Source organism: Chelon labrosus (assembly GCF_963514085.1).
Source record: "Chelon labrosus genome assembly, chromosome: 8".
NCBI lineage: Eukaryota > Metazoa > Chordata > Actinopteri > Mugiliformes > Mugilidae > Chelon > Chelon labrosus.
The window spans coordinates 20,417,840-20,435,885 of record NC_140358.1 but is presented as its reverse complement, the minus strand read 5'-3'; the positions used below and the strand labels follow the sequence as shown (position 1 = coordinate 20,435,885).

The 18,046-nt window shown below is 42.2% G+C and overlaps 1 protein-coding gene across 1 annotated transcript; it reads right to left on the bottom strand.

Annotated features, from left to right (window-relative positions):
- Positions 1-1,020: 1,020 nt before the first annotated feature.
- Positions 1,021-12,446, bottom strand: LOC311491926 (endothelin receptor type B-like). The gene is made up of 8 exons (XM_084549994.1): positions 11,656-12,446; positions 7,444-7,946; positions 6,058-6,170; positions 5,727-5,931; positions 3,698-3,847; positions 3,460-3,593; positions 3,251-3,359; positions 1,021-3,160 (listed from the first exon to the last, which is right to left on the bottom strand). Exons 2-8 carry the CDS (start codon positions 7,825-7,827, stop codon positions 3,014-3,016), a joined length of 1,242 nt encoding a protein of 413 aa, XP_084406120.1. The 5' UTR covers positions 7,828-7,946; positions 11,656-12,446; the 3' UTR covers positions 1,021-3,013.
- Positions 12,447-18,046: the final 5,600 nt, after the last annotated feature.

Sequence of the window (18,046 nt, the reverse complement as noted above, 5' to 3'; positions counted from 1 at the left end):
TGCAAACATGAGGCAGAGGTAGAGGAGGGTAAAATACCTTCAAACACCTCGGCGTTCACATCAGTGAGCATCCCACCTGGTCTCGCAACATATCACAGCTTGTAAAGAAATCACAAGAACATCTGTACTTCCTGTGATGGCTCAAGAGGTTTGGCGTGCCGATCAAGTGAGTACTCATGACGTGGTTCTCACCAGCCAGCGTTGAAGTCTGCTCTCCGGGGCGTACGGTTCTTCAGATGGTGGTCAGAACTGGAAAAGCCATCTCAAATGCAGCACTTCCATCCCTAGAGGGCAATTACTCATCAGGAACACAACGCACCCGCTCTTTACGGCCTTATCTTCAGGAACACGGTGCACCAGTGTGAAGTCAAGAACCACGAGAACAGTTTTTATCCAGACGCCTCCGGAATAACTTCTGAATAACTTCCCTCCTCCTATTGATCAAAGCAACGCTCCAACTTTCTAATCATCTACCATACTTAACATCTCTGCTCTCACTCACGTCGACTCTTTGCTCATAAATCTGCTCAGTTTTTGTACATGCAGCCATAAGAATGCAATAACACACTGTACGGCACATTGGTTCACGTGTAGTTCAAGCATATTTTCGTGTATTGCACAAGTCTGCAAATGTCAACCTCATTTATATATAAGATAAGAACAGATAAATATATATATTTTTTTCTTTTTTCTTGTTTTTTTACTGCTACGTCTTCTAACTTTGAGCTAAAGGATAGTTGATATTAAATATACTGGTTAAAGACGTGCAGTTTTACACTGACTTTTGTAATAATACAGAATGTGAAGCCAGAGACGTTTAATCTAGCAGCATAGTCATAGATTTTTATAAATCCATACACATACACTGATCAGGCATAACATTATGACCACCTTCCTAATATTGTGTAGGTATCCGTTGTGCCTTCAAAAACAGTTGTGACTCATCAGAGAATGGACATGGATGAATGATGAATGATGTTAGTGGGGGCCTTGGGCTCATAATGTTATGCCTGATCAGTGTAATTTCGATTTAGTTTTTAATTTAATAATAAAAAATGTATCATGTTTATGCCTTTTGCTGGTGAACTGAAGGAATGCAGAATAACAACCTCACTGTACAGTGCGACCGCATGTTTTACTGTACTATGACAATAAACTCTTGAATCTTGAAGGGATCAGGGTTGACCATAAATCAAAGTGCTGTTGCCGTGGCCACCCCATAGAAACTGGTCAGGAAGTAACTCAAACAACACAATTGCAATAAAATTATATTTATTACTGTTTTCTCTGGAGAGATAAGAACAATATAAACAGACATTAAAACCGCATATTCACATTTAATCTGATCTTCAACCTCAAGTTAATGCTACGTGGAGGCTAACAACTTGGGAGTTCCTTCCATAAAGACCTTCCAGCTCAACTGCTTTTAGAGGTGCTGTAGCAGATAAATTTATAACATTTCTTACAGACATTTGTAATAAACAGTGGGACGCCAAAGACATTAAATCAAGAACTGTAGTCATGGAAAAGTTTTTTTTTTTTGCTAATCACATTTATTCTGTAAGTGTACTTATACGATATGGTGACTTTGGGAACGATACAGTTGTGTTAACTCCAAATAAGCGTATGCTATCAAGCTAACATGCTAAACTAAGATGGCAACCATGTTAGAATGCTTTTGTTAGCATTTAGCTCAAGGCAATGCTGCGCAGCACAGAGCAGCTAGCTAGATAGCTAATTTTGCTAATTTGTGTGCATAATCTTTATCGTGTATTATAAAGATTATATCGTTACATTAAAAACAAACTTAATATTGAGTTATTTTGTGTGCAACTGATTATTTCGAAAGCACACAACCTCATTGTGCGGTGTGCAACTGAATGTTTTACTACACGATGACTCTTGAAGAATCTTGACCGGCCATAAATCAAAGCACGGAAATTGAGCAAGGTAACTCAAACAGATAACTCGAGCAACACAGATGCTATAAAATAATATTTATTATTGTTTACAGTATAAATGTAATTCAAAACCCATATTCACATTTAATTTCATCTTCAACCTTCAAGTTAATGCTACATGTAATAACTTGGAGGGCCCTCTATAAAGACATTCACAAAGATGGTCAGACTTTACGGTGTCGCTGAAAGCAGAGTGAAGATACCATTGATAAATACGCTGAGTCACTCATTGCATAATCGGCTGTACTGAGCGCTGCTGCGGACTCCGACACTGTTGCAAATCTCGTGTCTGATCATGAATATATTAAAGATAAATCCACTCTGTCTCCTGCCTTCAGTGTCAATGAACACATTGTCTGTTTTATCAGCACAAACACTTTTTATTATTAAGTACATAGTGAAAACAGTGGATATGCTATATATGCAGAGGCACACTCGTGCATTTTAAAATAAAGACTTGCACCTTTGAGGCCTAACTCAGGGTCACGGTTTCCCTCTAGCTTTCCCCTTGAGGTATTAAAGCTTCAACAAGTAGTACTTATCAGTGCTTTTCCATACATGAAGCACTAAGGCTAGATATTATAATAATAATAATAATAATAATAAGGCTGCGATCTGAATGTAAATAATACTGTACATGAATTTACAAGTAGCTTGAATAAACATCCTCTATAAATGTATTTACCATATTGGTCCACTGAGAGCTTTTAAGTCCTCTACACAGGCCTCAGTGTATGAAGTATGAAGACGTTTACGTATCGTTGGATTCATCATAGCTTTTTGCATTTAGTATTACAGCCTGAACAGGTACGGTCCTGCTATTTCACTCATCGCTTTGGTTTGATCTCTTGAGTCTTTCAGTCTGACGGGAGTCCTGTAGAGGTGACTTCTACCTCGCTCCGTTTTCCCCTCCTGACTCAGATCTGCTTGCAGGTGTGTTGGCAGTGTACTTGCAGGTATGTTGGCAGTGACACCCGTTTCTCCTTGATGGGAGCTGATGGAAAACACTGGTTTGGTTGAAGAGCAGTGTATGTGTGTGTATGTGTGTGTGTTTAGGAAGAGCTTGTGTATTTCTGACTGGAGCTGGAGCGGGAGCTGGAGCGGTGCAGCCCGTTCCTGTGGCAAGAGCCCTTCCAGTGTCCTCCGGAGCCTCGCTCATCCAGGGGAGACGTTCTGTAGCACCAGCAGCACAGACAGGACTACAGGACAGTAACACACACGCGCATTAGCTTTTTTATCGACTGGGATTTTTAATAATACCTTTTTTTTTTTTCTTTTTTTTTTGTTACCTGGAAGCAGTTTTTAAACTTCTGACTGACAAAGTAAAGGGCAATCGGATTAATGCAGGAGTTTAGAGAGGCCATGTTGATTCCGATGTAATCCATCACCAGCAGGAAACTGGCAAGAAAAAGGGAAAATCTTTCAATAAAGTTTACAGGAAGTCACCGATACAGAGAACAATGGGATCTGATGAGGATTTCTCGGCAATTGTGCCTACCTGAGCAGTTCACAGCGGTTGGGGTCATTCTGGTCGTAGACTGTTTTCTTCAGAATACGACTGAGATGAAGGGGCAGCCAGCAGAAGGCGAAAATCAACACCAGGCAGAACACCGTCTTCGCAACTTCCCTCCGCTGTACCGAACGCACACAAAGAAAACACTGGCTGAGTGCCTCTGCGCGTGCAGGGGGAACAGTGGCTCAGAAGGAGCACAGGCGACGCCTGCACGTGTACCTACCTGCTTCATGTGGTCGTTGAGAGCGATGCGCATGCCTTTTTTGCGACTGAGCATCTCGCAGGACATGAGCGTGTAGAAGATTCCCGTGCAGGCGAGTGGGAAGCAGAAATAGAAACCAAACAGCCACCAGTCTTTGACTTCCTGGTAGAACTGTTAAGAAGATAAAGACCCAGTGAGGAAAAAGTGCAGTCTTTTTACTCAAAGCTTTATGTATATAGAGATATTAGTACTTAGAGATTCAAAGTTGAGTTGCTTTATTTTGTTTTATTTGTCATATGAAAGGTTTGTTTAAGCTCAACTGAGAACATTTCGCCAGTTATCTGATATTAGTGATGACATAAAGGTCAAATCACACTTGACTCTTTTAACATAAATCATCTTTATTCCTCGTTTCCACTGTTTCCTGCAGTTCCTCCATTAAAAGTCACGTAGCCCTATTGGCAATGTCACTGTATTTTCTGTCTTGTCGATTGTAAGAAACAGGCACAATCTGAGGATTTGCTGGCAATGAACTGCATTTTTTTGCAATCAGTGATTTGGCAGAGGAAAAAAAAGGAGATACTGATTAAAGAAACGCTGAAACTTAATTGCGCTGCGGAGGCGGTTTGCTTTGAAGTGAACTGTTCTGCTGACATTTGCACTTGAACGCAGCATTAGGTGCAAGCTGAACATAAGTTTTTCTCTGCCTTCCGCTTAGTGCTAACATCGATCGATCTAAATCAGCGTGCAGCCTAATTTTGACCATGTGTATGTGAAACAACATTAACCGCCGCTATCAAACAATTTGAATGAATGCATATACAGTGACTGTGCCAAGTTAAACTGCTCTGACCATATCTCTGCGAAAGATGGAAATACTTTGAATCCAGCTGTTTTGAATTTATCATTCTGTGGACGTCACTCATTCAGTTGTTATACTCACGTATTTCCCTGAGAAGTTGAATTATGTTTCATTTCTCATATCACATTCTCTTGGATTCACTTCAAAAACCAAGTGTCAGGAGTATTTTTTCGTGCTGATCCGTGCTGCTCCATAATCATTTGTTTAGTCTAATAATTTTGTAATTTGTTATACACACACAGGGTGAAGCCACACAGTTTTAACGTAACGTCATCGTCAGGTCACAATTATTTCTGACCGCATGCCTGCAAATCGCAACTATTCCACATGCTAATATGCTATAGCGACTATGTGAAAGATGCCTTGGATGTTTAAGCACTTTTAGCACGTTAGCTTCTTGTGTTAACTTAAAATTAGCAATTATTATCAAGCTAACACGCTAAACTAAGATCCTGAAGTGCAGTAGCTAGCATGTAGCTCAAGGCAAAGCTGCGTAGCTTAGCAAACCCGTTAGCATAAGCGGTTGCTAGCGACTGTGGATGCTTGTTTTTCAATTTGTGAGCACAAATTAGATTTTGTATTAAACTGTAACATGGAGAAACATTTAGCATTTAGCTAATTTGATCAAACTGACAACTCATTTATTTAAAAGCACAATTGTTATCCTAATATTGACCTGTATATACCACGCTGGCCTCTGTGCTTTAACATTACGAGAAATTGCATGAAACCCAGTTACAGCGTTGCATTTATTAAAAAATAATCACAAACCATGTAACAGTTAATTCACTGAAGTACCACATGACATACAGTATACACTGAGGTTAGAGTAAGTCCACAATTTTTCAGTGGCTCATTTTATAATTATATTATTATATTTGTTTGACAGATACAGTCACCAGTTACTCTGCGGCTTAAAACTTTGTGTACAAAACCGAGGATGCTGATAAGATTTCTTGATTTATTAGATGATTTATTGTTAGATTAACTACACAGGAATAAATAATGAAACTAACGTCATCTCTGCTTCGACAAGCGTCAGCACTTTTTATTACACTTTTACTTTATCACCACATTAGGAATGTTGCCTACACTCAGTAGGGTAGATTTTGCAGACACTGCTCTATTTTCCTTGTTCGATGCTTAATTGTACTGGTGTATTTTCGCTGCATGTCTAATCGTGCCTACCTTCATAAAGCTGGTGGTCTGTTCTGGATGCAGCAGGCAGACACGCAGCTTGTTGCCCCTGTACGGCATTTCCAACATGTCGAATGCCAGCGCCTCTGGGACAGCCAGGAGCACCGCAGCCATCCAGATCAGTGTCACCTCCACCGCTTTCCAGAGTGGGATCCCCATGCCCTTCACCCTGCTCCACGACGTCACAGCATGGTAGCTAAACGGGATACAGAAACACGCATTCAGTACTAATATTTGACGTCTGTGTGTGTGTGTGTGTGTGTGTGTGTGTGTGTGTGTGTGTGTGTGTGTGTGTGTGTCTGAGGAGTGGCGGCATGCTCACCGGTCAATGCTGAGGGCACACAAGCTGAGGACAGTGATTCCCACTGAGGCTTTCTGGATGAATGGCATCAGCTTACAGATGTACACGCCAAACGGCCAGTCCTCAGCTATTAGCTGCAGAGAAAAATAAAGGAGGGAGATGGAGGGAAAGGGGCTTTGTGATGACAGGAACTTAATAAGTGTCACCTGTGTAAACACACGCAGACCTCTTCGAGGTTCATTTAGAGGTCCGCTCTTCCTTTTGTCTTTCATCATTAATGCAGCTGCTAATGCCAAAACCTACAACAGAGTGTTCCACCCCACTGCTAAAGTTCCTCTCCCATAAAACCGAGGTTCCTTCTAGGGTCAAGACAGTGTGTGCAATAACAAATGAGGCTAAATTTGATTATCAGGAGGTATCATTTACAGCTGCTTAGACAAACGTACAGTATCGTCTCTAGTATCTTAAAACAATCAGAGGTTTTATGACCATCCCACTTTCAAATGTTCTGAATCAGGTCTCATTATCAACTTAAAGTACATCTTGATGCTCTTAACATTACAGATTGAGCTACTACGTCCATCCATAATGAGGAAATGCAGGACCTTTAAGGCAGAGAAAACATACTCAAGGGCGACTCTTTTACAGATTAGCTGGATAAATCAAAACCTCATCCCAGCTTCATTCAATCAAAGTCAGTCCTATCAGATCTGCAGCATAATAAAAAAAAAGTTTCATATGTTTTCTGTTTGGGTTTTGGAACCTAGGACTGGCATACAGTTGCGGTTAAACAATTACTGCCTGGCTACACTTATTACGTCAACCCACTAAATAGTTCCACTTCACACAGGACCAGTAAACAAAAGTCTAAAATCCCAGCACAGCTCTGTCTGACTGCTGGCTTACATCTGCTGTTACTCTGTTTTTTTTCTGATCATCCTATATAGTCCAGGTGGAAAAACCTGCACAGTCGATTCTGAAAAAGGAAATTGACAAAACCGCACGAACGCGACTAAACCTAGAGGCAAACCACAGCAATAAACTCATAAACAAACCACAGCTAACCACAGGATGTTCCAAGGGGGGGTGTCAAAAACTACGCTCCCACAACTGACGCGCAGGGAAATGGCTTCAGATTAAAGTCTGCCTCTAAATTAGACACAGACCTGCGTAATAAATTGAACTAATTTGAAGTGATGCTTTTACATATTGTGCAAAATGCCTAAATTGGTGAATATGGATTTTATGGCGTTTGCAAACCTTCCAACTTATCATTTTAAATTGATTTGATTTAATATTCAGACGTGCCAAATGGCTGATTCTTTTTGAATCACAGACCCACCAGACATCATCTATAGCAAACAACAGAAGAAACAGTGCAGACTGACAGAGACACAGTGTGGTTACCTTGTACACATTGATGGGGATGGCGATGATAATATAAAGCAGGTCTCCCAGTGCCAGGCTGCCGATCAGGACATTGGGTCCGTTCCTCATGCACTTGTTCTTATATATGATCCTGAGCAGCGTTGAGTTGCCGATGATCCCCACCACAAAGATCAGGCACGAGATGATGGTGTTCACATACTTGAAGGCGTGCTTGATCTCCGTGGGCTTTATGCACATGGGGGGGAAGTTCCTCGGCCGCACCGGCTGCGGGGGCGGAAGCACGGCCGAGGCATTGCTCTTGGACGGATCCAGAGCTTCCGGTACGCCCTGGGAATCGCGGACGACCCTGGTTGCCCCGACCTCCACGGCCATCAAGACGAACAGCAGTGCGATGGCCCTCATCCTGACAGAGGCCTCGCACTCACGCAGGCACGCAGCAGTCTAGAAACACACACACCGAAAGGCACACACATGCACTCACTGGGCCTGTCAGCGTGGGTCTGGGTCCGAGCTTGTTTATCCTGCACAGAAAACAGATGATGACAAGATCATGTTAAACGAAAACAGACAACTTGTCGCATGTGTTTATGAAAATGAGCAGAAGATATGAGTCCATTACAAAGATGCATTCTGCATTCAACAGCAGTTGGGCTCTCAGAAGTTTGGATTCCTGTCTAAAAACTTTATAAAGGCATTCATGGTCCTAAGAGGAAGCATCTTTATGATAAGCAGCAGCTCAGACTTTACCCATGTCCATATATGAAATATCTGCTTGACCAACTGGTTCCTACATGATTGATGCTTTGATTACACATCAAGAGCTTTGCATTAATAGCCTGAAAGCCAGCCCGCTCTTCCCCCACGCACACATCTTTTTTTTTGTGTGGGAAAGTTTGTTTGGAGTCACTCCATTGGGAACTGATTAAGCTCCAGCAAAGATCTCCCGGGCCTTTCAAATCTTTTTGGCGGACTTTAAGTGGTGATGGACAGACTCAGTGACAGCCACTTAGTCATAAACGATATCTGGGAGCCAGTTGATTTTGTTTACAACAAAAGGGCTCTGATTGATGGTAGGACTATCCCGTTGCGTGCAAAGGTATTTCTTTTCTCCGTATTGGCTGAAGCATGGCCCATAATGAAAACCCAATGGCGTGTTACCAGACTTATATTCAGAAAAGAATAAAGTCTGACTCATATTCGGATAAGAGTAGAGTCTGGCTGTAGGAGGCTATCACATAGATGGTTTTGCATAAGATAACAATAATCTCTTAGCAACGATTGGATGCATTGATATGAAATGAACTAAAAGTATTCACATCCATCTGTAAATTTGTTGCTTTACCCTTTTTCTTGACCGAATACCTGCAGCACTAATAATACTTGTCACAGTGTGTATTTACTACTATTAAACAGTTAATAGCACGACAGTAGAGACATTCAAAACTTTATCTTCAGTGTTGAACTAAGCATCCACAGACCAAACTGAGCCAAACTTATCTTTACTTTCTGCTTTTTATCAGGAAACTTGTAAACGTGTAAATGTTCAGAGGGAGTAAATGCTTTAAATATTGATTATTCAAAGTCATTTCAAACACTTGAATTTGCGTCAACAAAAAAAAAAAACCCTTACCAACACTAAAATAAGAATATTATGAGCACATAGACGGAAAACTTGTGGCTACAGCATGAAAGGAAAGCACTGTAAAATGAACCGTAAGGGATGGTGAACCGAAGCAGAGCTGGATAAATGGAAGAGGTCGCCTAAGAAGCAACGTTTTTGTTTGTCCTGCATGTGACAGAGATTCCTTCTTTCTCTTTCACAGAGGGCCGCAGCTTAACTCTGAGCCTCTCGAGGATCATGTGTACCCCCCAGAATGGCCTGCAGCTTCTCTCGGGATAAATGGCCTGATTGACGATGACGGCAGCATAGAGACACGCTATCAGGGTGCACAATCACATACACACACACACACAAGATAAGAGCTCCATCTCCAAGAGGATGAGCAAACCTCTCGACGCGATGGGCCGGGAAGGCAAAGGTTTTTCGGACAAATGCTCAGTTTGCTCCAGGAACACGCTGGCATTTGCAAAAATTTCACGATGACACACACACACACATATTCTCAAAGAAAACCAGTCATAGCTGCTCTTGGCTCCAGAACACAGGCTCGTTCTGTTCACACACACACACACACACAAAAGCAAAGGGAAAAAAAAATAATCACATGGATGAACTCACACACAAATCACAAGAAATTACTTTTGAAAGATTTGGCCACCTTCCATCCATATCCTCTCTTATCATGTGAATGTTGCCTTTGTGTTGTATAACATGGCAGCTCATTAGGCCATGTTAGAGCAGGGCTGTGTGATTTAATTGGAAAGCTTCGTTTTAATTGGGCTGATCTCCTTAATCGAGTAGCTCTTACTCCTGCAGCCATCTCTTTTCTTTAGCTCTGCTGGCTGCACATCTTAGGAAGGAGGAAGGAGGCGGAAAAAAGTTGGCAGCCGGCGGAGCGAAAGCGAAGGGGACACCGCGGAGATCAGAAAATGTGTGCTGCTGTGTGGGAAACAAGGGTGGGGAAAGAAGAGGGAGAAGTTAAGTGTTTAAAAATGTGTTCAAAAAAAAAAAAGTACAAAAACACAGGAAGACACAAGATTGAGGAAAGGGACAGCTTGATCTACTGTACTGCTGAGGAGAACAATAGGAGGAGAAGGAATGCACAGGAAAGGCAGACACAGAAGAGGGGAAAGAGTGAGAGCTGAGGTCCAGAGGCCAGGAGTCATGAGAGTGAACCGAAGGCAGGACAAGCAGTAAAAGAGATAACAAGATGTGACCAGGGTGGATCCTCACAAGCTGATAACTGCTCTAAAGTCGGAGTGTGATTGAAAGTTTCGGCAAATTCACATAAATTACTGTGTTTGCAGCAAATTAAGAAACAAATACGACCAGATTTGTTTTATTTCCTCCTTGTCGATCAGTTTGAATAAAAATCTTCGTAGTCTGAGTTACCTAAGCACCGCAAAACAATGCTCCTTTCATTATGATGGGGGAAAAACAACAACAACATGTGATTTTCATCCCAGTTTTTTTTTTGTTTGTTTGTTTGTTTTTTAAAAAAGAGGTAATTTTATTATATATTTTGCAGAGCTGGCTTGATAATTTGTTGGCATTACATTTACACCAATCAGGGAACATAATGCTAGAAAAGACCACAATAATTTCCAGTAGCAAGAGTCAGTGATTATGATAAATAATAATAAGTAAAAAATAATAAAATAAAATTGGATTGAATTAAATTGGAGGCAGCACACATATTACATGAAAACTTTACGACTCTGCAACTAGTGACTCCTGATCCCTTGATGTTGCTCTTACTTTGTCCCTCCTGCTTAGAGCTTTCTCTGCAATGAATGCAAACACCGCTGCATATGCATCACAATGCACGATGCATGAGTGATGATGACTGAAATCCACGGATGTGACAGTTAAAAGTTTACAGCCCTGTTTCTGATTCATTATAAACGTGAGAAATTTGGTTTTTCTGCCAGATGCCTGCAGTTCATTGGAGTCGGCCGTGAAAAGACCCAATAAATCCTGTCCATAATGGACAAAAAGCCCGAGGACTGGACTCACTTCCATTCTTTTGATTTAAACATGGCATTGTGCGCGCAGCAACATCCATCATGTGCCAAATGTTAAAGCGGCTTCAGAGCTCTGCACGGGGCCAGTGAAGTCTACATAGCTGCAGGTTTTGAAACTGGATCTGTGTGAATGGTTTGGATCCAAAATAACAGGTTGTGATGCCTCATTTGAATGTGCGTAACGGCACGGAATTGGCGCTGTCATGGGATGAGATCATCTCGGGGGCCCTTAGAGTCAAAGGCGTCGGCTTTAAGTAAGTTAGAAAACATTCACCCAGAACGAATACGTTTCAGAGGCGGTCAATATGAAATTATACGCCGTGTGACCAACACAGCGAATCACATCACATTTGCCATTTAAAGGCGTCACTCTGCAATCAGTGGAAACGTGCTACGATCCACGGAGGCGCACAGTTCCAGTTAATAAATAACAAAATTATCACGAATTCACAGAGCGTCTATGGAAACTAAAAATCACTCTATATAAATATCTGATGGGTTGGCTCAGACAAAAATGCCCCTTCAGTGCATTTTACTAAACAGTTTGACATGTAATCAATTTCAAACTAACTTGACTGGACTTACTGGACCGCTGAGTTGTGTTGTGGTCAAGGAAAAGTTTTCTGGTCAATATTCCAGCAGAGCAGCTCCGCCTAGCCCGGTGCCTTCAAAGTAATTCTGCGGCACTTTATTGAGTCCCAAGAGTGAAAAGTCACGGTGTATCCAGCTGCGCGTCCGGATCTTCCACCCCCCTGCTCCGACTGTGCTCTGTACCGCCGACTGACAACGCTGGTTTTATAGGCACAAGCCGTGAGGCTGCAGAAGCAGCCAATCAAATCACAGGCAAGAACATCCTTCCCTCAGGATGCAAATCAAACGCATGCACGAACTTTTATTTAACCTTTTCCTGAAAATCCCTGGGTTGTTGGCAGCTGAAAATATGGTCTGGGTGAAGCTGAAAATTAAGGAAGAGTTTGCAGCTTTGCAGTAGCACTTAAGTCCTGGGAATTGTAGCAGCGTTCTCCCTGAATGGACCTCACTTCAAAACACGGAATCCAAAACAGACTCCCTGACATCTGCTTCCTCCAATATGGACGTAATCAGGAAACCTATTCAGGTAGCCATTGTTCTGCCTCTGGTCACGTTTAGTTAGATTTTACACTGCAACTCATTTGCCTTATTCAGCTTTTCTACTGTTACATCATCAGTTATTCTACAAGAAAAAAAGGTGCATGTATAGATTGGTCAACATAGCTACCTGAACCTGTAGTTAGAATTGACCTAATTTATCTATGAAAGGACCACTTCTCAGAACGAACACTTTAAATATAGAAACTATATCAGTGTGAATACAGGAGACCTTTACCCCCCATTAAAGGTGACTGTGTTGCAGCAAGAGTCACGTATACCTTCAGTTTCAGCTTTATTTATGAACACTTGTAGATGTAAACAGCCTTTTATTGCCAACTGTTGCATATTATTCTGTATCAGCACATTATGTCATGCAAAGTGCCACTTGTCTGCTCGCAAACAGAAGTTTTGTCTACGTGTGCATGTGCACACTCTCTGCTCATCATCCACAGTCTGTCGCAATCTCCACACTGCAAGAACATAATAGAAGAGAGGTATCACAGACGCCGGTGATCCCTAAATGATTTCACATTTGAAAAATGCAATGATGATAGAATCAATTTTTCACGGTTTGCGGGTTGCACTCTTGCGCACACAGCCTCTCGTACGCACACTGACTCTGCATGTGTAAACAAAGACAACGGACACATCAAAACAGGGAACAAACATCTCTCACACCACACACACAGACACACACACACACATACCAAACAAAGGACCTCTCTGTGGAGTGTGTTTAATGACACCCATCCCCTGTTCTATTTTGGGAGGCGTCTATTCCTGGCGCATCATTATTGTCATTAGCACAGTCTCACATTTTTAAACCATTAACAGACATTATCACCATTACACACTAATCAACCTTGCATTGCTGTGCACCTGTGTGTGTGTGCACTTTTACTTGTGCAGCTTCATGGTGAGGACCAGTATGTTTCAGACACCAAGTTAGGACATTTTGGCCCGTCTTCACTTTCTCACATTCTTTCAAATAACCTGTTTGAGGGTTGAGACTTAATTTCATGGTTAAGATTATAATTAGGTTTGGGGTTAGGGTCTGGTACTTATTTAGGAAGGTTGCAGTAAGGGGCAAGGGAATGCACTATGTCAAAGAATGTCCTCACAATGAAAGCTACACAAACGAGTGTGTTTGTCTGAGAGACAGAGGAAAGGACCTGCTGTTGTCCTTGATGCTCCGTAGCCTTGGCAGGCATACAGCTACTGGAACTTTTCCTTCTTCCTCCTCCACAGCAAGCAACCAAACTTTCATAACCTGCACGTCAGCACTTAATGATCAACCTAGAAAGTCTGATTTAGAGCCCAAAAATAGAAGCAAAGGCTGGAAAAGAAAACAAGACCGACAGAGAAAAAAAACGGACAATAATTCCACTTCATGTCTCTGGACTGAACTAAAAGCTGCAGAGCAAGGCATGGCTCCGTGTTCAGGCTGATGTCCAGCGGGAGGAACCTGACAGATATTTCTTGGATGTTTGTTTTTGCTCAAGGGGCAAGCAGATGTTGTCTTCCAACATGAATCTTTGTTCCAGACGCCCTTCCCGTCCCTGAAACCCTCAATGCTGTTCTAATATTTCTGAGAATTAAAAAAAAGCAAAAAAAAAAAGCCCCACACTTTTCCAGAACGTCGCTATCGCTTAATTTCTTACTCAGTGAGTTACCCGTCAGAGCTATTTTTACTGAAAACTACACAGGGGCGCAATTCATGCTTTTTCCCAGTCATAGTGTGACAAATCAAATCTCGGCTCACTATGCCCTCCTTTCAGACAAAGCACAAAAGACATACGACCAGCACCAGCCTGACCTCTTGAACTCCTTCAAGAGTTTCTTAAAATTGAGACAAACTAGTAGTTGCGCCAATACACCAGTTCCCCCCACAGAATCACAAGATGTTTGGCACCTTGTCATAATTTGGGGTCTTGACCAGAAAGTAAAATAAATATCTGTGAGTCTGAACAAAGTATTCTCACACAACATTAGTTTCTAACAATTGAAGCACCACTGGGTGCTTTCAGCGGCAACCCGGGGCGTCTTCTCATATCACATTAAGGCTTTGTCTGTTACAATAATATATTATTCAAAGACCCCGTCGCTCCAGTTTTGCTGACAGCAGAAATCAGTGTTTAGCTTTATGTGTGATGACTCTCAGGCGCCTTTGAAAGGGTATTCATCAGTTCTCATCCAAAACGTGGAAACGTGTGTCCCATCTGATAATAGAAAATTCAATAAATCACTGTCCGATAAACATTCCAGATAGAAAGTGTCTGCTAAAAGGCCGTCAATAAACAGTATGACAACCTTTGGACATAAATCACCTCGGGGCTGGATGCCACCAGCAGCAACTGTTTCCTGCTGACTGGGAAGACAAGTGTAAGGCTTCTCTTGACTGTAAGTCTAAGTTGTATGCGTTTTTCCTGTTCTGCCAAAACAGGATCTGCAAAATGAAGCTGGTTTATTCAATGGTCAGTGGCTTGCACACACACAACAGATTCGGAAAACACAGAATAATGAAAACCATTTTGCGAATCTTTTTCATGTCCTTTGACTGGACTAAACCAGCTCCCCTCCTCCCCCTTCATCCACCACGCTGTTCAACAATGCACGCAATTTTGCAGCCCCCCTGATGTCCCAGCAAAGCCTTGAAGTTATAATCTGTAAACCAGGTCTGAAAAAGCTCCTCCGCAAATCACATTGAACCAAGTTGACTTTCTTGATGGAACTTTACATCCACAATTTCTTCAGCAAATCTGACAACAACTCTGATGTGAAACAGTCTCATCAAGACTGCACTCACTCCTGTCTCTCCTGTCTCCGCTAAGTCTCTTCCATCAGTTCTCGCTGGCAATGAGGACATACAGTACGGCCAGCTTCCTGAATTGGCCCACATGAGCTCTTTCCGCAGCAGTGGGTGTCCTTCCAAGGATTTCCTCAAACGGTGATCTGCTGTAAGGTTGAGCGTAGCGTTATCGCAACTCATCTCTGCGGACACTGATTTCATGGGGCTTGGCTGGAGATGTGTTCTCTTATCCAGCTCACCAAGGTTAAACTTATTCTTCTGACAGAGAGCAAGATGTTTCTGGTTGGTAAGTGAGGAAATATTAAAAATTCTTCCATCTCTTCCAATATTCCTGGATGAGCGGAAAGCTTGCTGCTCTGGCTGTTTGCTTAGTGACAGGGGATGAGGTACAGGAAGGAGGGCTGCAGGGTGATGCACAGATGTACAGAAACTACCAGATATGCATCATATTTTATGATATTTAAAGTACTTCACTCCTTTCCGTTTTTTTAAGAAAACTTCTTTGGAAGCAGTTTTAAAATGATGTGGATGATGGTTTGAAAACCAATGTTTAGGGGTTGTTGGATTGTCCCAGTCTAGAGAGATTTGGTAAAACACACACAGGAGAAGCAACGCATGTTCCATAATATTCTCCAGCTTTGGGTTTTGTATGTATTGTCACAACTTACGTGATCAAGAAAAAGGCAATAATTATTCTGAAGAGATTCCTGTACCTGTTTCATACCATATGTCCTGCTTTGCAATATTTTTCACAAGATGAACAGACCATTTTGAAAAGCTGCAGGAAAAAGTCAGGCTTGTCCAGCTGGGTGGAGGCATTGGAAACTCACTTGGCCAAATAGCAGTCTGGAAACATAAATATCAAATGTAACAATGCCCTGAATTTTTTCAAAATTTGCGGACAGGGTGCACATGCACCACCACTTCAACACTTCATCTCTTTTGCTACAGCATGGACTAAACAAAGGGCCATTATTGGCTCTGATGAGTTGACATAGCATGTGATGCAGCACTGGCTATGAGTCAGAATGGACTAAATTCAAGCTTTCAGAGGCTAGACTGACCAGCGGCCGGGGGTGGGATAACCACCTTTATTTTGGTTTTGATGGAAGCGGAGAGGTGTCAGTCGAACACCCGAGCACAGATGCTGAAGCCTGCAAAGAGCTTGTGTGTGTGTGTGTGTGTCCATTCTCACAGGACTGTCTAAATTCCAGTCCATCACAGTATAAGGTAGGCCGATGTGTCAAGTCTGCACATGTTCTGTACGGGCTCCTCTCCTCTGCTCCGTTAGATTTCCTCTTCCCTGGAGAAAGTCCACATAGTAAACTGCCAGTCATCCATGGTCCAACATCTCTATAATACACACCACCACCACTACTACGGCTTAACAGTCTCCCAATACTGGGAAACAGCCTCCTGAGAGGATGGCATGATAGACATGCTTAGAAACAAGCTTTGAAGGTTCAACTCCGCAGTGCACGTGGGAGAATCAGTTACACTAGAGTGAAATGATCATGGTAAGATTATTTTAGAAAGCCGTGCAAGGAATCAATCACTCTGCTGTGCTCTCTTTTTTGTCGCTTCTACCAAGAAGAGATCCATCACATTTAACTGTCCAGCTGCATGCATGAGTAAACTTTCGTCATGAACACTTTGGGGACTGACTGGCTGATGCCATAATGCCACGTCTTCTTCTGAACCACAGGAACAAAAGAGAAGTATTTTGTTTTCCCATATTAAACCACTACCAAACTTAAACTGAAAACCCACGGACCTGCAGCTTTTCCATCATCTGACGGATTCTTCCTAGCAGTTTTAATTAATTATACATTTTGACACGGTGGATACTAATACTAAATCCAAAAATTCCCACGACCTTCAGGAGCTGTTGCTGTAGAGAATAAAAGCCGCTCACAGGTGTGAATCTGTATCGCTGGGAATTCAAAAGGCTTTGTTGTTCCTGAATTTAACAGATTGTGACACCATAGCTCCTGATTTCTATCAAACCTGACCCGCGTACTTAAAAAAAGGAAGTGATTCAGGTTTGGTCAGCAGGATAATCTCCAGTTCTCATCTGCAGTTAGCAGCTCATGTGACAGAACTTTCACACGGTGGCTGGATTGTGTGCCTTTGTTTAATCAAAGATCCAAACATTTTGTCATGCATTCGTTAATCACTTGGATTCATGGTGTAGCTATGCGGGCTTTAATGTTGCTCCAAGGCGTGGAAGCGCATCCAACTGTGATTCCAATAACATCATTTATGGCATTGTTGCTTCCTGAATGAGTGGCGTCCACAACAATTCCTTCTGCTCTATTAGCACGGATGTGAGTGCAGCTATGCTCTATTTAGCAGCTGTTGAAGCCTTAACATATACAAGCAAACTCCCAAAATCTCTGACGGCATCACACAGCCAAGGGAATTCTGGCATTAATAGTAGATGGAGAATTATGAATTTCTACTTGCTTTTCTACTTGCTTTGCCGCCACGTGGGAAGGTCAACATGCTCCAGGTTCTACAGGTTTGAGCTTTTTCTACATCTAGCCTCTCAAATTCATTCGTATATCATGCATGTATAGTCTTAGAGCACGCTACAGACACAGTTGGGATCGTACATTGCCTTATATTTTATAGAGAAACCACAGGGTGAAGGGGCAGAGAGATGCTTGGTTCATCATGGGAGGACCCGCCGGAGTTGAGACCTATAGTATAACCCCAGTAGTATAGACCCCAGTATAACAAAAGGATAGTTCAGGATAAGGTCCAGCCCTTAAACCGACAACAAACTGATGAACTCAGAGACGGATGGGGCAATCAATCGGTTGTTACGTTTGAAGCTGAGTCTCCGGAGATAAAGCTGAATATAAATGCCAGAGAAAGCCTGCTGTTTCTGCAGTGTAACACCACTTGGCTACATGTGCAAGAACAGTGGGGGATGCTGAAGAAGAAGAAAACATCTGCATAGAGCCCTTTTTTTGATGTAAGCATCCAATTCTGCAACAGAGTATCTTGAAATACGGTTCAAGAGAATGTAAA

What these genes read in the sequence shown, in the direction of transcription:
- LOC311491926 (XM_084549994.1), bottom strand. Translation starts at nt 7,827, where the DNA reads ATGAGGGCCATCGCACTGCTGTTCGTCTTGATGGCCGTGGAGGTCGGG. An exon ending in AGACCACCAGCTTTATGAAG is followed by an intron (nt 3,848 to 5,726) that starts GTAGGCACGATT and finishes TCTTCTTAACAG; the next exon opens with TTCTACCAGGAAGTCAAAGA. An exon ending in TCAACGACCACATGAAGCAG is followed by an intron (nt 3,594 to 3,697) that starts GTAGGTACACGT and finishes CGTTCGGTACAG; the next exon opens with CGGAGGGAAGTTGCGAAGAC.